The sequence below is a fragment of the Lagopus muta genome, chromosome 9 (genome assembly GCF_023343835.1).
Source record: "Lagopus muta isolate bLagMut1 chromosome 9, bLagMut1 primary, whole genome shotgun sequence".
Classification (NCBI taxonomy): Eukaryota; Metazoa; Chordata; class Aves; order Galliformes; family Phasianidae; genus Lagopus; species Lagopus muta.
In genome coordinates, this window is record NC_064441.1 from 19679994 (window position 1) to 19702770 (window position 22777).

Consider the following 22777-nt stretch of genomic DNA (forward strand, 5'->3'; position numbering starts at 1 on the left):
ATAGGATTTTGGCTTCCTATGCCACTTAATCAACGTTTTTTAATGTTAAGTGATAAAAGGAAGATTTAGAAAGCAGAAGAAGCCTTGGAAATTGCTTATGAATGAAGCATTTACTGTATATTGTTCTAAGTCAAAGCCAATGCCTTCTCTGAACACTAGCCTGCATGACAGCCAACCTCTTTCTCTCCCATGGGCCCTGTTTTGGCAGTATTGCTCTAACTTGTGTAGAATAACACTGTAGCCTCCTTACACAACTTGAAGGAGAAGTCCCTCATTTTCTGCAGGCAAACTTCATCTCCTTTCCTGGCAGCCTCGTATCCAGCCTTCCCTTTAAAAACGGCGTACAGGAATTACAGCCCAGATTTTAGGGCAACAGGAGTGACAAGTGAAAGAAGCTCCACCACAACATCTCTGCAGGATTTTGGGCAGGTCATTGCATCAGTCCTGACAGATCCACTGTCATGGCCTTGTGCAAGGGGCTGCCAGGCATCCCCAGTGGTGTATGGGTGGAGGGGTGAGAAGATGAAGATGGTGCCAGTGGACCAGGCTACCCATTCAGCAACAGAGTGGTACTTATGGTTATGGTACAAGGCCGTTTTCACCTCCAGCCTTATTCAGTGTAGAGCAAAAGGCAGTTTGTGAGTGACGAATTCATGACGCTGCCCAATAGGTCCCAATTATCATCTGCCAGGAGGGTCAGGCTTTCTGACCTGACCAGAAAAGGGGTTCTTTACATAGAAATGATATCAAAGATGATGTGTGACTGTCTCCATTGGCTCAAAAAGAGGCAGGTCACTGAGTGAATTTGGGATTTTAATTTTACGACTCATCTTTTGAGCCGTGCTCGTTGTAGCGGTTGATAGAGTCTGTTTCTCTCTTGATCTCTGCTGATTACATATTTTCTTCTGAATGATATCTCTCACTTCTAATATGCTACTACTATTCAGAGTGACTAATTGAAGTCCTTGGTCAGATCTGTATCTGGATATCAGCTTTAACTGTATGTCTGCCATACTGAATTCACTTTCTCAGGCACAGGGCATCATCAGACATTCGGGTGGTTGTATTTCCACAGCAGACAATATAAGAAGAGGCAAAAGTGAGTAGTATGCCACGTTCTTGGCTCTTGTTGATTTTTATTTTTGTTTTTATTTTTTTACAACATATAAGATTCAAGGCAGAGATATTTTTTTCTAAAGGCCATCTGGTCCAACTTCTCTGCATGTGAACAGGGACACCTATGTCTCCATCAGGTGCTCAGAGCCCTGTCCAGCCTGACCTTGAGCGTCTCCAAGGATGGGGCATCCACAACCTTTCTGGGCAACCATTGTATGCCATTGTTGTTATGCATTGGCTATAATGTTTGTAGTATGTAATGTACTGTAGCTTGACCTAGGTTGTGTAGGGGAAAAAAAAAAAGACAGGTGATTAAAGAAAAAACTGTGTGAGTACAGAGAACTATTAGTGAGGGGCTTCTCAGAGATGAAGGAGGATGAAGGTCACTCCTGGTTTCCTGTGGCCAGAGGGTCTGACCCCAAATCTCCTCTCTGGTGGGCACTGGCTGCTCAGTCTGCTGCACTCTACTCCATGTCTACCAGCAGAAATAAAAGAAATCCAAAAATAAGTATTGAGGGCACAGCTTGCACCCCTCTAACTCTTGGGAGTGCAGAGATGATGGGGCAGGGCAGGAGAGGCCAGCTGGATGTCCCACTTCTGGTAGGGCTTTGGGGGGATGCTGTGGTATGAGGGGCTGATGCTAATATGGGCATGACCCAAAAGACTGTGCCAGAGACCTGCAGACCACTGTGGGTTGGCAGATGGGCTGAGTGTTGTCCTCCCTCATCCTGGGATCTGCTGTCTACACTTGGAGATGCAGCATGAGCCTGGGCTCACAGCTTGCTGGCCACAGTGCAAGGCCTTCCTTCCAATATTGCCCTGAAACATATCTATGTTCCTTTCCAGTGCCATTCCCCAAGCTTCTCACATCCTGCACCTGTGTAGAACCAAGCTGGAGGTGTCCTGGACTCCCTTCCTGCATGGGACATGAGCCTCCAACCAAGTGGCTTGGCCATCCTGGGACTCGAGGGGCATAATTAGAGAGATCACAATTAACAAGCAGTGCAGCGATGAGCAGCAGAGAGGAGGGCTGGTTGAGGCAGGATGCCTGAGCCGTCCTCCGGCGGCAAAGTGCTGAGACAACAAACTTAACCTCTCTGTCCACAGTGCTCCTATCAGCCATGGTTATTAAATCCCACAAAAGGAAGAAGAGGAGAAGTGAATAGGGTTGAAAGAAAAAGCACTTTCCCCATTTGGATTACCTCCTACAGAACAGGACCTGCCACTGAAAGGCAGAGAGTGTAATTGCTGGCCTGAAAGACGAAGGGGGGGGGGGAGAAGGAAAAACTATAAAAGGGAAGAAAGAACGAAGGAAGGGGGTAAAAATTGATAATGAACAATTTATCCTCTGAGCTAACGGTTAATTAATTCTGAAAATATCTGTCAGACTAATGGGGGGGGGGGGGGAGGAGGAGGAGGAGAGAAGGCTGTGCTACTGAACACAATTAGTAAAATAATAATAACAAAAAAGGGGGAAAAAGGAGGGGAAAAAAAATATTCTTTTTAAGGTGTTGCTATCTTCTTAGAGACCAGGCCCTTGGCTTCCCAATGTCATTCTCAACACAATTTTTTTTTTTTCTTCTCTCCCTTCGTCTCTTTTCAGAAATTGTTCTCATGAATGATTTATATATGTCTAGTTATCTGGAGTGATTTCTATGGACCCGGGCGCATTGCTGCATAATTGTTAATTTTAATGCCATAATAGCTTCAGATGGAGGAAGAGATTAGGCGTTTATTGCACAATTAAATGAAACATACTTGAGAATCACAAAAGGTTCCGTAATTATTTCAGACCATTAATAAAATGGGCATTAAATTATATGGGACACAAAAGGGAAAGGAAATAGATTTTCATTACAGCAATAGAAGCCGAGAGTAGTAATAGATCCTTGTTGAATTCTCTTTCTCTCTCTCTCTCTCTGAAATTAATTGTTGCCCGGCTTATTTCAAAGCAAAATAAAAGAGAAATAAAGTGTGTTAAAGAACCTCTGATGAAAGGGCTTTGTTTGATAAGGACAATAGCCAGTGATACACTCTGGGAAGAAAAAAAAAAGAAGGGGGGGAAAAAAAAAAAAAGAAGGGAAGATTTGATTTTGGCTTCTTGCCCTCAGTCCCAGAGGCAGCACAGGGGCTCCATGCGTTCACATCAGGACCTCTCCTCCCATTAGGAACAGAGGGGAGGGAACAGGGACCTGGAAAGTTCCCCATCTGCTTCCTGAGCGCTGCCGCGGTGGCTTTGGGCAGAAGTTCTGCTGATAGAAGTGCTGGAGGTGTTTGGGCCGTTTCTATAGGAAACCATGTGTGATGGATTTGTCTTGGACAAAAGACCCAAGACACAGAAGGGAGCTACAGGTGGGTGTCCTGGTGCTCAAAGCCCAGCCTGCAGCCCCAGTAGTGTCTGGAGACCTTTGTCACAGCATGGGGACTCCACGAGGACAGGGAAGGCGGTGTTTCAGGGCTCCTCTTGCCCCTGGCAAAGCTAGCATGTAGGAGTTGGGACCTGAATGACACCCAGACGTTGACTCTGGGTTCGGATAGGTCCAAATACCCTCTGGTGCAACAGGAGTGCAGCAGCTCTCACCCTTATTGCCAACACCAATTATTTCCAATGGCAAAAATGAGGGGGAACAAATAATGTCTTACAGTGAATTTTAGAGCTGGAGAAAGTTCCTCTTGAAAGTGCAGGACACCCAAAAAATGCAATGAAAAAGCAGGCAGCCTGGAGCTGGAAGCGTGCTAGTTAGTCTATTAGCAGCCTGCTAAAAGCAGATTCCCTAGCATGAGTTGCACAGGGATGTATGCAGATGGGTCTTGAATACCTCCATAGGAGGACATTCCACCGCCTCGGCCTGTTGCAGTGCTCTGTCACCCTCACAGTAAAGTTCTTTCTCTTGTTCTGATGGAACTTCCATATTCCAGTTTGTGCCTGTTGCTCCATGTTCTGTCTATGGGTACCACCAATAAGAGCCTGGCTCCTGGCCTTTAGATATTCATAAGCACTGATCAGGTTCCCCTCTCTGTCTTCTCTTCCCCAGGCTGAACAGCCCTATGGCTCTCAGGCTTTCCTCATAAGGCAAATGAGATGAAATGCAATGCAATAAAGATGAAATGAATAAAAATAAAACAACTCCCCCTCCCCCCCTGCTGTGTGCAGGGTCACCAACCACCAGACCAGGCTGCCCAGAGTCAAATCCAGTGAAAGACAAAACAAAAGTGTTCTGACAAAGACAAGTTTGAAATATATATACATATATATACACCTGAGGAAAGCAGAATGTCCTCCAGCACCTCCCAGCTGAATTTGGGCAGACAGGGAATCCTTCACCTCCTGTTGCCTGCATGCAGGCATCACGAAGAGATCTGAAACAAGGAGAACCTGGAGCCAACATACAGCCAAGCAAGGGTGCCTCCTCCCTGGAGAAGCACTGCACTCAGAAACTGAGCTCTGCTGACGCAGCTCAGACGCACGGCAGCTATTTTTAGGCTCCATGCAGTGTTTTACTCCCAGAAGCACAGGGTCTGCCTCCTTCCATTGGCACTGGGGAAGCGATGGTTGAATGGATGGGGGGGGGTTTGGGTGCTGCAGGGGGGGCATGGGTGTATGGGGAGAGCACTGAGCACCCCAAGCTCTGGTGATGGCATTGGGCCCAGAAAGAGGATCTGCAGATGAGAAGTTCAGTGTGGGAGGGAAGGAGAGGAAATAAATGGAGAAAAAGTTATTTTTTTTCTTGGGGGGGGGGGGGGGGGGGGGGGGAAGGGGGAGGAATTAGAAAAAGAAAAAAAAAAAAAGAGGGAGAAAAATACAAAAAAAAAAGCGGGGGGAAAGAAAAGAAAAGAGGGGGTTGGAAGGGTGAATGCTCATCCACGGGGAGGAAGCCGGAAAAGAAAAAAATAAATGAAAATGCGAGTAGATGGAGGCTGCAGAGAGGAGCGCTGGGCTGCTGCGCCACTGCCCTCTCCTGGGCAGAGGGAGACGAACAGAGCTGGGCTGGGTGACAAGCATGAAGCCCTACACTGATCCGGTACAAGGAGAGAGAGGGAACGGGGGCTTACGGCGAAGAATAAGAAGCTAAAAGGAGACTCAGGCAGGAGCGGAGGGAAGAAAGTCTTAGGGAGATGAAAGAAGGTCGGCGTTAGAGGGAAATAAATAAGAAGATAAAATAAAACACGAACAATACAAAGTATTAAAGAGTCTCTAAAAAGGACGAGGAAAACAGGCTGAAGTGCAGCAGGAGATCAGCCGTGTCACCCAGATGGAAATAAATAAGAAGAGGACTCGAGACATGGAGTCAGACGGATTTTAATGTGAGGGACGTCCTCTTTCTGCCATGGTATGAGCAGGAGGAGTGGGAAAGGAGCAGCCCTGAGAATGCTCTGGGGCTGAACACCCTCAGAGCAGGGACCAGAGGCATCCCAGCACACGGGGCATCCTTGCTCCACACTCTTGTCACACAGCAAGCTCACGTTTTATCTGTGTATGGGAACTGTTGAGTCATGGCCTGACCCACTGATTGAGCACCCAGGGAAAGGAGTCGGTCAACCCTGGGAGCACAGGTGAAGGCAATTCAGCTGTGTGACTGGAAGGGGTGGAGCCTGGCTGCACCTCTCTTAGACCTCATTTAAGGGCTGGCTGCCACTAGGGAAGGATCTCTGGTTGGAGATCCCTCCCTTGTGGAGTTTCTGTTGCAAGCCTAGATCTTCAGAGCCAGGTGAGCAGTTTTCTTTGTAACACCTTTCCATTGTGCTGGTCCCTTTGTTGTTATGCCTCTTGTATCACTGTTCCATCACATTGATCTTGCTGGTTGTTACAATCTGTTATTAACTCTTTCCTGTGTCTCCCTTATGTTCTCCCTGGGGAGCCTGTGGCTGCACACTGTGAGCTCTTAGTAGCAGGAGGTAATGTGGGTCTACTGGGCATAGTAAGAGCCAGCCTGAGTTTCCTGGTGAGCAGGGAAAAAGCAGGAAAGCAATTCCCACCTCACTTGTCCCCACTATGCTTTTAAGTACAGGTTTTCAAGACTTCCATGCATATACAAGCAGAAAACAAGCTGCCTCTCATATGCCATGGGGTATGGAATGTCCCCAGCCCTAAGGCAGCTCTGCACCCACCATGCAGTGACCAGTTTAACAGCAGGAAAGCCACAGCTTGTCAGCTTCACCTGCTGTGGTGGAAAATCCATGGAAGACTCAGGTGTTTCTGCATTTGCTCCCACTGCCAAGGAAAAGGCCTGATTCCCATGCCCCTCATGGGCATCTTGTTTCATTCTGCTTGTGCCCATTGGAAGTGGTCACCTTCTCTTGGTGATTACTGCTGGAGATGTGATCTTGTAGAGAGTAGAAGCCTGTGGTCCTGGATCCAGTTTGGTCTGGCATCCTCAGCACTGAAACAATGTTCCCTATGGTTCAGAGATCCCATCCTGGCTAATGCAGACTGGGTTTCCTGCATCTTTTGGGTTGCATACTGGGTTGGGTATTAGGGAGAAATTCTTCTCTGAAAGGATGTTGAGGCACTGGCACGGGCAGCCCAGAGAAGTGGTGGAGTCTCTGTCCCTGGAGGTGTTGAAGAAGAGGATAGCTGTCACACTGAGTGATGTAGCTTAATGGACATGGTGGGCACAGGTTGATGGTTGGACTTGTTGACCTTAGCAGTCTTTTCAACCTTAAAAATCCTATGATTCTTTTAGGAACACTTCTGGTTGTACAGAAATAAGGAGATCAGATAGACCTTCTGGGACCAAGGGAGCGGTTGCTTTGTTTCCAGTTGGATTCAGCTACATTTGAGCACAAAGATCAAATTTGAAGGCAGCCAGGCTGGATTAGCCACTTCTGGATGGGGGGGTCAGAGAGGGGAGAGCTTTTAGCAGTGATTTGCACTCTTCTAATGAAAGCTTTGGGATTCCTCTCTACTTCATTGACCTGCCCTCCAATGGCTGCATTCCCAGGCAGAGCACCCCAACCTCTCTCCCTCCATAGGGTTTCCCTGCTGGCTGCCCTTCCCCTGGTGCTGATCAGTGAGGCAGGCTGTGATCTGGTCCTCTCACTCCAATAGCACAGAGCTATTTCAGAGCAGCCAGGACCTGCCCGTGCTGCACCCCGTGGGAGTGAGGGTGTTTTATAAAGGCATTCTATGGCATTCCTCTTTTCCTTCCCCTTCTTTTCCTCAGGCACGGTTCCAGATCTATTTCAGATTCCAAAAGGTGGAATATTGCTCGTGCTTTGGTTGTTGTTATTATTTTTTTTTAATGGAAAATTTCCACAGGAGAAATATTCCTGTTTTGCAAGGGAAACAGAAAATGCATTTGCATCCTTGAAATTTGCTGCATTAGAATAAGAAGTCCTTCCAAGGGAATAGGGCTTGAAATACAAATGTTGTGTGACAGCAACAGGGAAAGGGGGGGGGGGGGGGGGGAAGGGACAGCATCTTTGCAAACCCTTGCCTTAGAAATTAGGCAAGTTTTCAAGGGGGAAAAAAACAAAACAAAACAGGATGCCATTATAGTATCAATCTAGGGCTACATAAGTTAACCCAAATCTTGTAGAAAGGACAAATGTATGAAAAGCCACTCTGACCAGAGACATCATAAGCCTTCTTGCTGGAGCCACCAGGTTGACTTGGCTGGAGGAACTCACCCAGGAGTCCTTTCATTTCAAACAGGCTCTGCTTGTCCTCTCCAGTTAGTGCAGAGGGATCAGCTCCCAGGAGCAAAATAATGGGGTCAAGGTGCTGAATTCCCTGGAATTCTGTCCTCCCTGTGCTCTTGGGTGTTCCCATCCTATTTTGGTTCTGATCCTGTGGTCTTGCCCAGGAGGAGTGAATGCATGTGACCCAGACAGCCCAACGCAGACCTGGCAGGCATTGCATGAGTCAGAGGGAAGGGCTTTGGGCTGCGATTCCTGTCAGTAAGCGATCAAATGCTCAACCAGGACTGACTAAATGGAAAAGAATCCTGAGCTGTAAACTGGTGAAAATAGTCTGCTCACACACGTGTTGGGACAGTTGTGGGGATAGGCTTGGCACAGCCAGGCTGCCTTCCCCCAGGGTTCATCAGCACCTTCAGCCCTGTGGGAGCTGTGTGCTGGGATGCTTCCAACACCAGGAGCTGGTGAGAAGAACCCACATGAGAAGGAAGATTTCCTTCTCCCCCCCTCCCCCCCCCCTTAATATTTGGAGTCTGTTTTGGGAACCCAGCTCTGAAAAGCAACGTATGTGCAGAAATGAGACTGAGCTCCACTTTGTCTTACTGGGGAGACTCTTCACTTTGGGGCCCCAGCTTCACACACAGTGGATGTCCTCCATACTGAGAGGCTTGAGGAGCCAGGGCCCCTTCTGATGGCACTCAGCTGTGACCCGGGGACTCCAATGGATGGAGAAATGAGTGATGCTAGCAGAAAGAGAGCAGAATGAGCTCCAGATTGAGGATGTGATGTGTCCTTACATTGTTGCTTGTACCACAGCAGCCTCAAGGGTGGCACTAAGGTCACATACAAAGCTACCTATATTCTGGTAAAACTGTGCAACAGCAGCTGCTTTGTTCTTAAAACCTGACATTTTGAGTTTAGAGCAGGTAACCTCCACAGGTCCCTTCCAACCTAAACCATTCTGTGGTTCTGTGATACCGCTGCAAGAAGCCATGTGAAAACCAACACCAAGTAGGGCTGCCATGGGAGAGGAGCAAGCAGCTTGGCAAAACAGCAGAGTGGCCTCTCTGACCCATGTTTGGTAGGGCTGGGAGATGGTTTGAACTCCAGAAGCCATCAGATACTCAGGATCTCGGTAGAAACAGAGCATCAGAGGGGAACTGAGATGTTTCTCTTGGATAAAGGCCCTGGGCTGGGTTTAAATGCAAGGGGCAGCCTGATTTCAGTCCTTCCTGGGGGAAGTGATGGCTGGGGGGTTATCAGCATGCCCTGTGTTGGAGGAAGTGTGAAAAGTCAGTGCTGTGCACAATGCACTCATTCTCTCTCCTCACCCTGCAAATTTGTCACTGTTGATTAAATCCCTTTTCAGAGCAGAGTGTTACAAGGCTCCTACACGCTTTCCCAGGCGAAGACCTCTCTGCTCCTGCATTTTCATTCTCATGTTGGCCTCTGCCCATTGAATAACAACAGTAATTGGATGTGTTTGAATAGTGCTGCTCATTGTTTGGCTGGTAATCAAACAAGTCTCCCATCCCCTGCAACCTGACTGTGGTGGAGAAGTCCAGACACAGCACCTCCTTCTCCTCCTCTCTTCCCACCCACATCCCCTTAACTCTCCATTTATATGCAGTGCAAATTGCATTCTAACAATAACAAGTTTTCTCTCCCTCCATGACCAGTGGGATCCTGGATGTCCATGGACAAGCATGACATGCTTATTTATTAAGGCAGACTTGCAGAGGCTCAGATAGAACAATGATGCTGGTCCTCTGTGCTGCATAGCTTCTTGGTGACCAGGCCTGAAGCTGTTGGCTGTATGAGGGATATATATACCCATATATTTACCCAGGAACAGAATGTATTGCTTTGGTATGGTGGTTCATGGAGGTTCATGAGGACCTCTATCCCCACTCATATGTACGTTGGTTGGCACAGCTGCACATGAAAGTGGGGTCACCATCCCTGGAGGTGTTCAGAGCCATGGAGGTGTGGCATTGAGGGATGACGTCAGTGGGCATGGTGGGGGTGGGCTGGGGTTGAACTTGGGGATCTGAAGGGCCTTTTCCAATGTTAAGGATTCTATGTTTGTGAGAGCTGTGAGGGATTCCTGCCTGGCAGAGTATGCTTGTGCTGTGCATCTCCATGGTCCTACTTCACTCCCATCTCTCCCTAAAAAGGATTTAAAAACAAAAGAAGTCTCATCACTGAGTGGGGCTCGGAAGCAGTAGCAAACACCCTGAATCACCAGTCAGGTGGAGGGTACCGGACCTGAAACAACTACTTGCTGACAGCCCATTGGCCACATGCGTTCATGTGAGCTGTGCCACGTCTCTTTATTATGACTAATAGACACTCTTGCAGAAATCAGAATCTATTTCCAAGTGATTCATGAGAGTGTAGGAAAAGGAAGGAGGGGTGAACAACAGACTGAATGCACCTGGTAATTTATTTGCTATGAATAATTTGAGCAGCCTCAAGTGACGGAGATATCTCAGTTATTTATCCTGGGGGTGAAATTTGCAGGTGCTGCAGACTGGGTGTGCTCCAGAGCAGGCCCTCCCTTAAACGTTTGCTTTCCCCCACCCCTGTATAAACCTCTGTGACTGTATCTGGAACAAGATATAAGGCATGCTTCATCCAAGCCTTTTGTTAATTGGCAGTTTCTGGAATCTCCTGCTGGCGAATTTATTCCCCACAAAATCCCTATCTGGAGGGTTAGGAAAGGGTTAGCAACATGCTTTCCCATTTGGGGTGAGTGGTTGAAAAATAAAGCTTGCTTCCATCTCCCAACCTCGTCAAGAGCCAGTAGCTGCTGGAGAGATGGGCTCTGTGCAAGTTGAGTGGGAGGCATTGCTCTGCTGTGGGCACTGGTGGATGTGCCAAGTCCTGCCCTATGGGGTGGATGCTGGAGGAGACCCTTTGGCTGTTCCTCTTGCCTGGGCAAGGGTGGTTGCCCTCGGGGGTGGTGTGAGAACAATATCTGGGCCCTGGCACGACTGCATCAGTTGCTACAAGAGCTGCTGCAAAACTAATGCTTCCTATTTAATTATGTTGGCCCACAGCATCATAGGCAGGTGCTGGCGGTATGGCAGTAGGGGTTGCACCTTCCCCACCCATATGTTAATCACTAGTGAAAATGCAGACCTAAAGGTGGTGACTATATGGAAAAACAGTGTTTTGTAGCTGAGAACTTGCTCTTGCAAGTAGTGTTATTTGTGGCTGCTGTCTTCTGCATGGAAATAAATAGGAGGCATTACTTGTGGAGCAACCTACATCAATGCGGGCGATGACTCCTCCATAGCTCACGTTCTGTGTCACCATATTGTAACTGTAGGGTTTTGTCTGCTGGCACCACAAGGATTCTGATGCATTTCATTATTTCTAGTGTTAAAATTCAGAGAGACTTTTCCATCAAATATCTGTGGCATTTGTTTCCAGAAACAAATGATTAGCATTAGTATTCATTAGTATTCGTGTTAACAATTGATAAAGGACCCACTACTGTAGTATCTGAGCATAACACACAAAATTCAATTAAAAATATAATAAATTTCCTCCAGCCATGATCATAGAATCTGTACCATCCCCCCCAAACTACTTCCTGAAACTTCCCCAAAGTTGGGTTTGCTGTGTGGGGATGCATTTGCCAAGGAGGCTGAGGCTGGAGTTAGGATGCTACAGCATAATGAGTGGGGCTGGGCTGGGCAGGGTGGGAGAGGGCACACAGCAAACAAGCCAGGAACACTTTTTGCAACACCAGTTCCTGTTTCTAGTCGTTGTATCTATCTTGCAGCAGTTTTTCTGTCCAAGTAAGGCTATGTCCTCCATCTAGGCTGGGTGGTTCTCCTGCTGTTGCAAGGCATTAGAGATCATCTCTACCAAAGCACTTCACTGATGTGCTTGATGTGTTTTGGGGTCCAGCAGTGACTTTTTTTCTTTCCCTCCCCCCTACTGGCTCTGTACATCAGTTTCACAGCCTGACTGAGCAGAAGGTTCATATGATGCCCAGGGAGGATGCTCATGGCATGGCTGAGGGCCACAGCCTTGCTGTTCCAAAGGAGGAACAACTTCTGCAGCCCAGGAGTGAATGCTGGAGACCTCCCTTGTTACTGATGGGGACCCATCATCATCTGTCCCCACCAGAATGTGACATCTGAGACAACTGTCCTGTGTGAGCTCTGGGCACTGTTCTGGCTGTTAAGATTTTATTTCACCACATCAGTCCAAAGCTGTGTTTGATAGATGGCAACTGCAGCCAATGGTCTACTGAGGGTCTTGGATTTGAGGTGAATGAGCATCTACTGATCAGCTCTTATTGCCATGGAGCATCTCTGACTACTGTGGTCATCTCCAGCAATTTGGAATCTAAATAACACATAAAACCTCCCTGACTGATCTTGAGGCTACCCAGACTATTTTGGATCACAGAATGGATGATTTCTTCAGGGCTCTGAGAGACAACGCTTGGCTATCAGTGTTCTTAGAGCCCAGTCTTTGTACTGGGAGTGTGTCACTGGCAACAAATGGCCTTTGGTGCTTACAGTATCCCAACACACCTCTGTAGCTTCACCTGGAGATGCTGAGAACAGTTGTGTGAATGGGGAGAAGAGGTATGGAGTCTTTGTAGCAAGAGAAATTGTCTGCTGTTTGGATCTTTGATGGATCTTAAGTGTTATCTGCTCACAGCTTTGTACTTGGGGCACTTCAGTTGATCATATTCACCCATCAGTACATGTGGGAAGGCCAGGGAGGGAATTACCTGGTTCTTGTTTGATGCCTTGAAAGGGGTAGATGTGACACGTGGAAATGTGGTTTAGTGGGCATGGTGGTGATGGGCTGATGGTTGGACTATGGGATCTTAGTGGTCTTTTCCAACATGAATGATTCTGACCTGGTGGGGAGGCAGCCCATGGCAGGGGTTGGAACTAGGTGGGCTGTAAGATCCTTTCTAACACAAATCATTTTGTGATTCTATGATGATTTAACTGCTTGAGGATAATAGCAGGAAAATAACACTTTTGAGCATTTGTTTGCAGAAAACAGCTGCTGGATCTGACAGAGCATCACATGTAGCTTTGGACTGATGTCAGTAACCCAGAAGTTCTACTGCTGAGCTCATCCCACAAGCAGAGCCCTGGTGGTCAGTTCCCTCCCCACCTTGAGCCCCTCACCCAGCCCTTGTACAGCCCCCTGTTTCTCCATGCCTAGCATGTCATTAAGGACAACCCTGCTTCCTGCAGCAGGGAGGAGGGCTGCATTACCACCAATGGGGTGTCAGGCTCCCAGCAAGGTCTCAAGGTAAACAGTTCAGCTTTGGTGCTTTCCTTGGAAGTTGCTGTTTGTGTCGCAGAGCTCATGTGCCTGAGAGACTGTCTGTGATTTTATTTATTTATCTTTCCTGACTCTATCAGTTGTTCCAATAAAAGACACCCCCTTTCCTTACCAGCCTGCTCTGCACTTTTGAGCTCAGGTCTTCTTGTCAGCAGCACAGAGTAAGGGATAGGACTGGAGCTTCCCAACTGTGGGGTATCTGGGATGTCAGCTCTGTGCTGAGCACTGGGTTTACATGAGAGGCCACAGTGAATGTCCTTCCTATATCAGAGAGGATCTCAACTCTCCCACCTGCTGTCTTTGATGCAGAGGAAGCATGTAAAGATCTCCCCATCTCCTTCTGCAGGGGCTGTGATGGGGGACTTTTGGGGCTTATCCCAGCTGTGGTCTGACCCTGCCCAGGCAGCATTGGTGCTCTCTGCCCCTGTAGTGCTACACACTGCAGTGGTATCCCAAGTGATGCCCACTGGCTGTGGATGGTGCTGCTCAGAGCACTGGGGCCATACTGGTCCTTGCAGGCTGCTGTAATTCAGTTTAAAGCCATGTTGTAAGGCAGCCCCATTGGGATGTTCCCTCTGTCAGGAGGCAGCAAAACACATTGGACTCATTCATGTGTCACCTTGTTCTGATACAGACAGCTTTCCCAGCACTAGAGGTTCCCTGGGGTGATATCCTTTGGTCTGCAAGCATTAATTGCCATTAATTGCCCTCCTCATTATTTATTAAAAAAAAAAAAATAGGGCTGTGGAAGAAATAGAATTGTCACCAAGTTTGGAAAATAATGAGCATATCACCTGTGGGGAGAAGTGTTTGGTAAAAACACCCAGCACTGTAATAAGGGACAGGGTGCTTGCTGGCAATCATGCAGCATCACAGCCAGGTGGAAGGAGCAGAATGAAAATGAAGCTTCGGATGGGGCTGCAAACTTTTCAGCTTCAGAGTGTAAAGCTGGTGCTCGTTATTGGAGCTGAGAGGAATCTGTGTTTTTTCTGTAGTGATTATCCTCCTGGAGAACGTGGTTGCTTCCCACCTCGTGTTGGCTGATGTGAGGATGAAGACTGGGGCTGATGGGGTCTGACACATCCATCCCCCTGCCTAAAGCATGAGGTGGTGACCTGCTCCCTTACACCTGCCCATGCAGAGGGCTGCACCCACGTAACTCTGGGTGCCCCCATTTCTATGAGTGGTGCTCCTTGGGGCTGGGAGGTGCTGAGCAAGAAATACCACAGATGTGCACTGAGAATGTCCTGTAGATGCAGGCTGTGTTCTGCATGGCATCTCTGAATGCATCAGTGCTTGGGTGAGTGCGTGTGCAAATATTTTACAGACTAAAATTAATTAAGTATGTATGGTGATGGCTTGTGATTAAATGGATCTGTTTCAATATGTGGCACGTGTGTGAAAAAACTTGCTTATGCATTTGCATGTAAAGAAAAAAATAATCAAATAGGGATGAAAACTGCCTCAATATTCAGCCTGGGCACTGAGCTCGTTGCGTACATAGGCACTGAGTGCTGCTGCCAGAGGGAATGGCACCGGGGCTGTGACACGGGCAGCACCCGGTCTGAAAGGCTCTCCAAAACGCGCTCCTTTCAGTTTCAGATCCCCTCCTTTTGCCCGATGCCCGAAGCACAGACAGGAAGCAAAACATTCTTTCGTGATCCATTATCCTCCAGCAATTAAAGTTTAGATCTGGGCACTTTCAAGTTCGAACTGCTGTGCCATTCCACCAGTGCCCAACCGGGTTTGCTGCGAGGAGGAGGATGAAGACAGAAGCATCGCTCTGTTTGTGCTCCTGTCACATTTCAGGCTCCACGATCTCCTGGAATTTAAAGTTACTCCGAATGAACTCCCACCGAGAATACCATTGTAACGTTTCCATATCAGCATCTTCTTATCTTTCTGCGTTACGATGATGTCATTCGTAATTGCGCTTTCCGTTTTGATGTTTAAACAATGTGGCATCGCCCTGGAAATCGCTGCTGCTTGCTACGAAGTTCCCAAAAAGCCCCGAATTTCCTTGGGGGATGCAACAGGCGCTCTGCTGCCAGGAGAGGCGGGGTTGTTACCAATGGGAGTGTTTAAGGATTGGGGCATCAGCACCTCGCGGGAAATCTTGCTTTTCCTCTCTCTCTCTCTTTCTCTCTTTTAACTTCTATAGGATGGAGATGAACACCACCCAACCCGAAACGCCCCGAGCTCCCGATCGGAGCGAAGCATCGCGGCGAAGGTAGCAGCCAATGGAAGCAGACCTGACTGGTTTTTATCGTGAATATTGCGAAGCTCGGAAAGACTTTTTGGGAGCGGGCAGAGCCATCGCTCCCTTCCGAACGAGCCGAATTTTGGCAAACGGCGCCAGGTTTCCCTCCTTCAATTCGAACACGGGATGACAAATGATGTATATATTCCACTCCCCCACTTCCCCCACCCCCCCCCCCCCCCCCCCCATCCTCGAAGTATCCGAGAATAAGCAATGAAAACAAAGGTAGTTTTGTATTTTAAACGGAGGAGGAGGAAAACACGATACACGAGGGGCTGCCCCCACGGCTCGGGGGAGGGGGGGGGAGTGGAAGTAGTTTCCATTCGGGTCGCCCGCCTATACCGTCCCTGATCCCTCCCAGTCGGGGCCACGCGTGGCACGGAGCTGCCCGAAGGGGGTAACGTTGTGGGCACTCCTAAGGGGGGGAAATCCGGGGGGAAATTCCGGGGAAAGGGGCCTCCTGCAACCCCTTTTTTTTGTCGCGGGTCCCCGAGAGAGGCTGCTGGGGGAGAAGCTTGTGGGACTTCATCTTGAGAAGGGGTTGGAGGGGTTTCCCCATGGGTTTCCCCCGTGCCGGGAGTTAAGAGAGGGGGAGCCCGAACCGCAGCCCCCGCTATTGGGGAATGGGGCTGAGAAATTTCCAACACATTTCTAAACGCAACGAAAAAAGCCTCTGGGACGGCGCGGGTGGAGGCAGCCAAAAAAGTCTCCGGCCCCGCCGGCATCGTCCAGGTGAGCGGACTCTAAACCGTGCCCCCATCTTCCTCCTCCTCCTTCTCTTCCTCCTCCTCCTCCCGGCCCCGCACGCATACGGGGAAATGAAAATCATTTCTTGCGAGCGGAAAGGAGGGAAAAAAAAAAAAAAAAAAAAGCAAAAAAAAAAAAAAAAAAAAAAAAAAGAAAAGCAGGAAATAACCGAGGGTGGTTGATGATATGTTATCATTATCGTTGTTGTTATTCTTATTACTACTCCGGGGGTAGCGAACAACCGCCAATGGCAGAGCGGGGACCGCTCCGACGGGAGCCGGAGTTGCCTCCGGGGGTCGGCGGGGGGAGCGCGGAGGTTGCGGGGCTGCGGACCGCACCGCCGGCCCGGTCCGAGCCCCCCGCCCGGCCCGCATCTCGTTTCTTCCCCCGTTAGCCATAGAGCGGCCGGAACGCTCCGCGCCGGGACAAGGGGTGACCCGAAGGGGACAGTTCGGAGCAGGTTTGTTAACCGAGCAGGTGCTCAAAACCAATAAGCCACGAACAAACGCGGCCCCCGTCGGGATTCGGAACAATTGTTTCCATTTAATAAATATTTTCCCTACGGGCGTTTGGAAGGAGGCAGGCAATTATTCAAAGCGAGCCGGGACGCGGGCCGGCTCCCGGGGTTAAGCGGGGCTGCGGAGCGGGGGAATTGGCAGCGGGGAGAGGCCTCGGCCCGGCGGAGCGCGGTGCTCTCAGCCCCGACGGCTGCGGAGAGTCTCGGGACCTCGGCACCTCCGGTCCGCACATCCCGGGGGTCCCGGTGCCTTCCCCCCACCCCGCTCCGCTCGCTGTTAGCGCGGCAACTTACAAAGCCTTCCCTTTAATCTGCGCGCTGGTGGAGGGGCGCGGGGGGGAGGGGGTCCTCCTTTCCCCTCCTTTCTTCCTCCTCCTCCGCCCTCCCCTGTCCTGTCCCCTCCCCTCCTCTTCCTCTCGCCCTTCCTCTCTCCCTCTCTTTTTAAGCTGGTCCCCCTCCGCGCTGATTGGGCGCCCAGCCGCGCTGTGAACGCCCTGCCACTATGTCAGCCCGCTCGCCGCAGCCCCTCGCCTTTGAACTGCCCCGCGCCGCTCCGCGTCCCCACCGCCGGCCCGCAGCTGTGCCCGGCGGCTCGCCGCCCGCCTAGCCGCCCGCCGGGCCCCGCGGGCCGCCCCGCGTTTCCCCGCGGGCCGCACCGCACCGCTCCGCGCCTCCCCGCGCCCCGCCCCGGCGCGGCTCCCGGCGGGGACGGCGTCGGCGGAGGACTGTGATGATCAGCTGAGCCCGCGCCTGGAGCTCCTCCGGCTGCCCCGGCCGCCTCTTCTTTCTCCTTCTCCTCCTCTTCCTCCTTGCGGTGCCCGCAGAGCGCCCCGCACCGCCGCGTCCCGCCGTCCGCCCGCCCGCCCGCAGCATGTCCAAACCCAGCGACCATATCAAGCGCCCCATGAACGCCTTCATGGTTTGGTCCCGCGGCCAGCGGCGCAAGATGGCCCAGGAGAACCCCAAAATGCACAACTCGGAAATCAGCAAGCGGCTGGGAGCGGAGTGGAAGCTGCTCTCCGAAGCGGAGAAGCGGCCCTACATCGACGAGGCCAAGCGGCTGCGGGCGCAGCACATGAAGGAACACCCCGACTACAAGTACCGGCCCCGGCGCAAGCCCAAGAACCTGCTCAAAAAGGACAGGTATGTCTTCCCTTTGCCTTACCTGGGGGAAACCGATCCCTTAAAGGCCGCCGGGCTTCCCGTGGGGGCCACTGACTCGCTGCTGAGCTCCCCGGAGAAGGCCAGGGCTTTCCTGCCCCCCACCTCAGCACCTTACTCCTTACTTGACCCCAGCCAATTCAGCTCCAGCGCCATTCAGAAGATGACCGAGGTTCCTCACACCTTGGCCACCGGCACCCTGCCCTACGCCTCCACCTTGGGATACCAGAACGGGGCGTTCGGCAGCCTGAGCTGCCCCAGCCAACACACCCACACCCATCCCTCGCCGACCAACCCGGGCTACGTGGTGCCGTGTAACTGTACCGCTTGGTCGGCCTCCAGTTTGCAGCCTCCGGTTGCCTACATATTATTCCCGGGCATGACCAAGACTGGCATAGATCCCTATTCTTCAGCACACGCGACTGCTATGTAACACCCGCCCACAACCCTACGGGCGGCCCCCACCTCGGGGAGCCGACCGGACCGGGATTCCTCCGTGTGCATGTATATAAAACCCAGCCGGAGCCTCCCGAAGCCAAGACTCTGCAGCCCGGACAGCCGCGGATGCGCCCCGGGGGACGCGGAGATGCTGGGAGTTGCCCCAGGGCCCCGGGGTGGGGTTTGGGGAGGGGGGGTGGGATGGGGTGGGGGTAGAACCTGCGACAACGGGAACGGATAGGATCCGGGCACCGGGCCGAGTTGTAAATGTGTTTTAAAAGGAAACCGGAAAAAAAAAGGAAAAAAAAAAAAAAAAGGAAAAAAAAAAAAGCGAATAACAAAAAAAAAAAAAAAAAAGAAAAAGAAAAAGACAAACAAACAACTCAGAAAATCCGGAAAAAAAAAGGAAAAAAAAAAAGAACGAAAAAAAAAAAAAAAAGAGAAGCGCGAACCTCGAACTGCCCCTCTGGGACAAAGAGGGGGGAAAAAAAAATAAGAGAGAGGCGGTGATTTTTATTTATTCCCTGAACGTCTCTGAGTTCTCCATGGTCTCACGGCACTTGGATGTGACTTTGGGATGTCCCGGTCCTGCTCTGTTCTTTTTTTTTCGGGGGGGTGGGGGGTTTGTTTTCCTTTTGCACATTGAAAGACGAGAGCGGCTGTGTTATATATATAAATCTCTATATATTTTGCCACCACGCACTACTCGGGAAAATAAGAAATTGCTTTTCGTGTCGGGAAAAGGCTCTTCAAAGTTAAAAAAGGGAGGGGGAAAAAAAAAAAGCAAAACAGAGGGAGAGAAGCATTTATATTTAAAACATATGATAGTGTTTGCTTAATTTAAAACGGATAGTCCTTAAATTTGTGTGATCCAGTGAGATTAGATCTAAGTTTACTTTAGGCAGAGCGTCAGGTATGAAGTCAGGCGGTAGAATTGTACAAAACAAATGAACGATACTGATACTAATACTACTAATAACGGAGAAGCGAATAATAATAATAAAAATGATGGTCATTTAAATATGTTTTCGCCATGTCTTGGGAAGGAAAAACCAAAGCTTGTGTATCCGGTAGGGTTTTACCTCGTTGAACCTTTTCGTTGGTTGAACAAAGCCGTTCGGAATGAAAGCAAGCCGGAGTTGTTCGCTGCTCGGTGTGAACGCGGTGCCCGTCCCGCAGCTCCGAGTCCCGACGGTGCGCACCGGGCTGCTCCGCACCGCCCCGCACCGCGTCCCGCGTCGCTGCGGGCTCCGCTCGGAACCCCTCGGGGAAAGCCGGCGGCTGCGGGAGGAGGATACATGCAAACAACGAGGGAGGGGGCCGAGAGGAGGGGGTGCATCCCCTCCCCTCCCATCGGGGAAAAGTGAGCTTTGCGAAGTTATCTCCGCGGCGCTGAAGTTTTTTGTTGGTTTTTTTTTTTTTTTTGCTTTTTTTTTTTACCGGTGCGACGATTCTCTTTCTGTCTCCCTCTCTTTTTTTTTTTTTAAATTCTTTTTAATTGAACTTTTGGAAGTCGGGATAGGAATTAACATCGTGCCGAGGGACAATTAGCGGTGTCCGGGCGCTATTCACGGGGTCTTTTGTGCAGGGAGGGTCTGTGCGCGGAGGGACGGAGGCGAGGAGGAGCGCGGGGTCCGTCTGCGGGAGCTGAATAGCGGAGCGCGGCGTGTTTGGATGTGCTTTGCTCATTAAGTGCTCTTTGGAGACCGATGTTAGAATTAAACGGCATAACACAATTAACATACATGGGGCTTGAATGGGAGGGTAAGCAGGGGAAGAATAGATAGATAAATAAATGAGAGATCAGGCGAAGGTAAACAAAAGGGGAGAGGAGAAAAGGGCTGAAAGGAGAGGTTAGAATGGCTGCTCCAGCCTTGTTTAGCATGACAAAACGGCTCTTACAAATGAGGACAATTAAAGGAGCTGGCTTCGGGAGGGCCTGGGAGCAGCGGGCCGATCCGCTGGGACACGCGGGCTGAATGCGGCCGGCGTGGGGCAGAGAGAGCGGCGCCGGGAGCGCCGGGCGCTGATGTAACCCCAGCTGACAGGAGCTGTCAGTCTCGGTGATAACACCGATAGCTCAGTGTCCTTTAACATCTACCCAGATTAGTTTGACAATGGTCGGAGGTAGCGCGGGGGGGAAGCGGCTGCCCGCGCCCGCCGGGCCCCGAGGGAGCAGCCGGGGGGGGGCACCGCGTCAATCCCAGCGGAGAACGCCGCTGCCGATCAAGTGGGAGCCCCCCAGCCCTCGTAAAGATGGGCCAGCCGGGCCGAGGGTGCGCGTCGGGGCCGGGAACAGGCACGTCGGGGCCGGGGCAAAACCATGGCGATGAGGGCTGGAAACTTTAGCGAGGAGCTTCTTTCTTTTCTTTTTTTCTTTCTTTTTCTTTTTCTTTCTTTTCTTTCTTTTCTTTCTTTTCTTTCTTTTCTTTCTTTTCTTTCTTTTCTTTCTTTTCTTTCTTTTCTTTCTTTTCTTTCTTTTCTTTCTTTTCTTTCTTTTCTTTCTTTTCTTTCTTTTCTTTCTTTTCTTTCTTTTCTTTCCACCCTTCCTCCCTTCCTCCCTTCCTCCCTTCCTTCCCTCCTTCCCTCCTTCCCTCCTTCCCTCTCCTTCTTTCCCTCATTTTCACTCTTCTCTGCTTTTCTTCCTCTTCCCATTCCCCTTCAGTCCCCCCTTATCTCTCCCCCCCCCTCCCCTTTCTTACTCTCCCTTCCTCACCCTCTCACCTCCATCCTGCCCTTCCCTCCTGCCCCTCTCAGCGCTGCACTGCCATTCCCCCAGCGCTGTTATTGGAGCTATTCCTCCAGCTCGCTCTACCGTCTGCAGGTGTGTAGCTATTTAACTCGTGGAGGTAAATAAATTAAATAATGATCTTGACACTGCAATGAACCGATTGCTGACTTTGATGTCAAAGGGAAACCTTAAAAAAAAAAAAAAAAAAAAAAAGAGAGAAAGAGAGAGAGAGAAAAAAAAAAAAGCTATTCCCTCGAGGGAGAAACATAACTTCTCGTTAAACCTGTTTCCCCACAACTGTCTCTTTCTTTCAATAAAATCATTACACAAAGGCCGCGAGGTTATGCGCACCACGCCTTGGGTGCGCGGTCGGGCGCTGTCCCGGGCCGGGCTGAGCATCGCAGCTTCTGCCGCGCAGCGCCGCGCAGCGCCCAACCCCGGAGCCTCGGAGCGGCTCCGCACAGCTCCCCGTCCCGCACAGCTCCCATTCATTGCTCTGCTTCCTTCTCTTCTCTTCTCTTCTCTTCTCTTCTCTTCTCTTCTCTTCTCTTCTCTTCTCTTCTCTTCTCTTCTCTTCTCTTCTCTTCTCTTCTCTTCTCTTCTCTTCTCTTCTCTTCTCTTCTCTTCTCTTCTCTTCTCTTCTCTTCTCTTCTCTTCTCTTCTCTTCTCTTCTCTTCTCTTCTCTTCTCTTCTCTTCTCTTCTCTTCTCTTCTCTTCTCTTCCCTTTTTTCTCTCCTTCTCCTTCTCCTTCTCCTTCTCCTTCTCCTTCTCCTTCTCCTTCTCCTTCTCCTTCTCCTTCTCCTTCTCCTTCTCCTTCTCCTTCTCCTTCTCCTTCTCCTTCTCCTTCTCCTTCTCCTTCTCCTTCTCCTTCTCCTTCTCCTTCTCCTTCTCCTTCTCCTTCTCCACCCCCGGACCACCGAGGCAGTTAAGAGCATCCCATCCCACTCGGGCTTCCTTTAACCGAAGTACAGATCAGGAGGGAGAGTGCAGACAGCAGGGGAGAGGGAAGCATTCGGGCCCGAGCTGCAGCCCAGGTGCAGCCTTGCAATCGCTTCTGCGGGAGAGACAAAGATGGGGGGTGGGGGGAAATTATGTGATGTTAAAAAACTTTATTTTAAAGGAGACATTAAGCTTACAGAAGTCTCTGAGAGATATTACTTATTTCTGCTTATTAGTGATAATAGCCCAGTAAATTTGCTATTGAGTGTATCAAAGGCATTCAAAGCGACTTTGGAACATCAAAAAGATTGCGAGGCTGATTTTACGGTTTCCTTCCAGGCCCGACCTCCCGGCTACATGCCGGGATTGTAGCGTTTAACGGTGAGCACCGATCGGCCCCGCTCCGTTCCGCCGCCCGCCCCGACGGCCGCGCCGCCCCGACCCACGCGTGGGGCTCAGGGGGTCGGTGAAGAGGCAGCGAGAAAAGGAGTGAGGGGGTGGGGAGAGACGCGTCCCACCCCGTTCAGGCGACAAAACAAAAATAAATTTTAAAACGGGGGGGAAAAAATCCAAAGTGCTGAAAATTTCGCCTTAGCGAGCTGCGTGCGGCGCGGTCCGCTCCGCGGGAGCGCAGGGGACGGAGCGTGCGCTGCTCCCACCTCGCGGAGCGGCATCCCCTGCCCTGCCGGCCTTTGATGTGCTGTAATTGAGCCTTTCTCCTTCAGCCCTTCATTTCGCCTTCCCCGCTTCTCTCTCCTCTGTTCCAGTTGGGGTGTTCTATATTAACATCAAAAGGACAACGCAGCATCCCTCCCTCCCTCCCCCCCCCTCCGCCCTCCTCACTTTTTTTTTTGTATTAGGACAAATAGCGAAATGCTTCATTTACTCATTGTGAGCT

At 50.4% G+C, this 22777-nt stretch overlaps 1 protein-coding gene and 1 long non-coding RNA gene across 4 annotated transcripts; both read left to right on the top strand.

The window, feature by feature from the left end:
• Nucleotides 1-5756: 5756 nt before the first annotated feature.
• Nucleotides 5757-15214, top strand: LOC125697524 (uncharacterized). Of its 3 annotated transcripts, none has more exons than XR_007378829.1 (4): nt 5757-5825; nt 11724-12365; nt 12792-13053; nt 14683-15214. It is a non-coding gene; the product is annotated as an uncharacterized LOC125697524 (long non-coding RNA). The 3 variants fall into 3 exon arrangements; XR_007378828.1 differs by lacking the exon at nt 14683-15214 and adding an exon at nt 14082-14426; XR_007378827.1 differs by lacking the exon at nt 14683-15214 and having other exon boundaries at nt 12792-14031.
• Nucleotides 15215-17478: 2264 nt separating this feature from the next.
• Nucleotides 17479-18329, top strand: SOX14 (SRY-box transcription factor 14). The gene has a single exon (XM_048954814.1). It carries the CDS (start codon nt 17482-17484, stop codon nt 18202-18204), a length of 723 nt encoding a protein of 240 aa, XP_048810771.1. The 5' UTR covers nt 17479-17481; the 3' UTR covers nt 18205-18329.
• The last annotated feature ends 4448 nt before the right edge of the window (nt 18330-22777 follow it).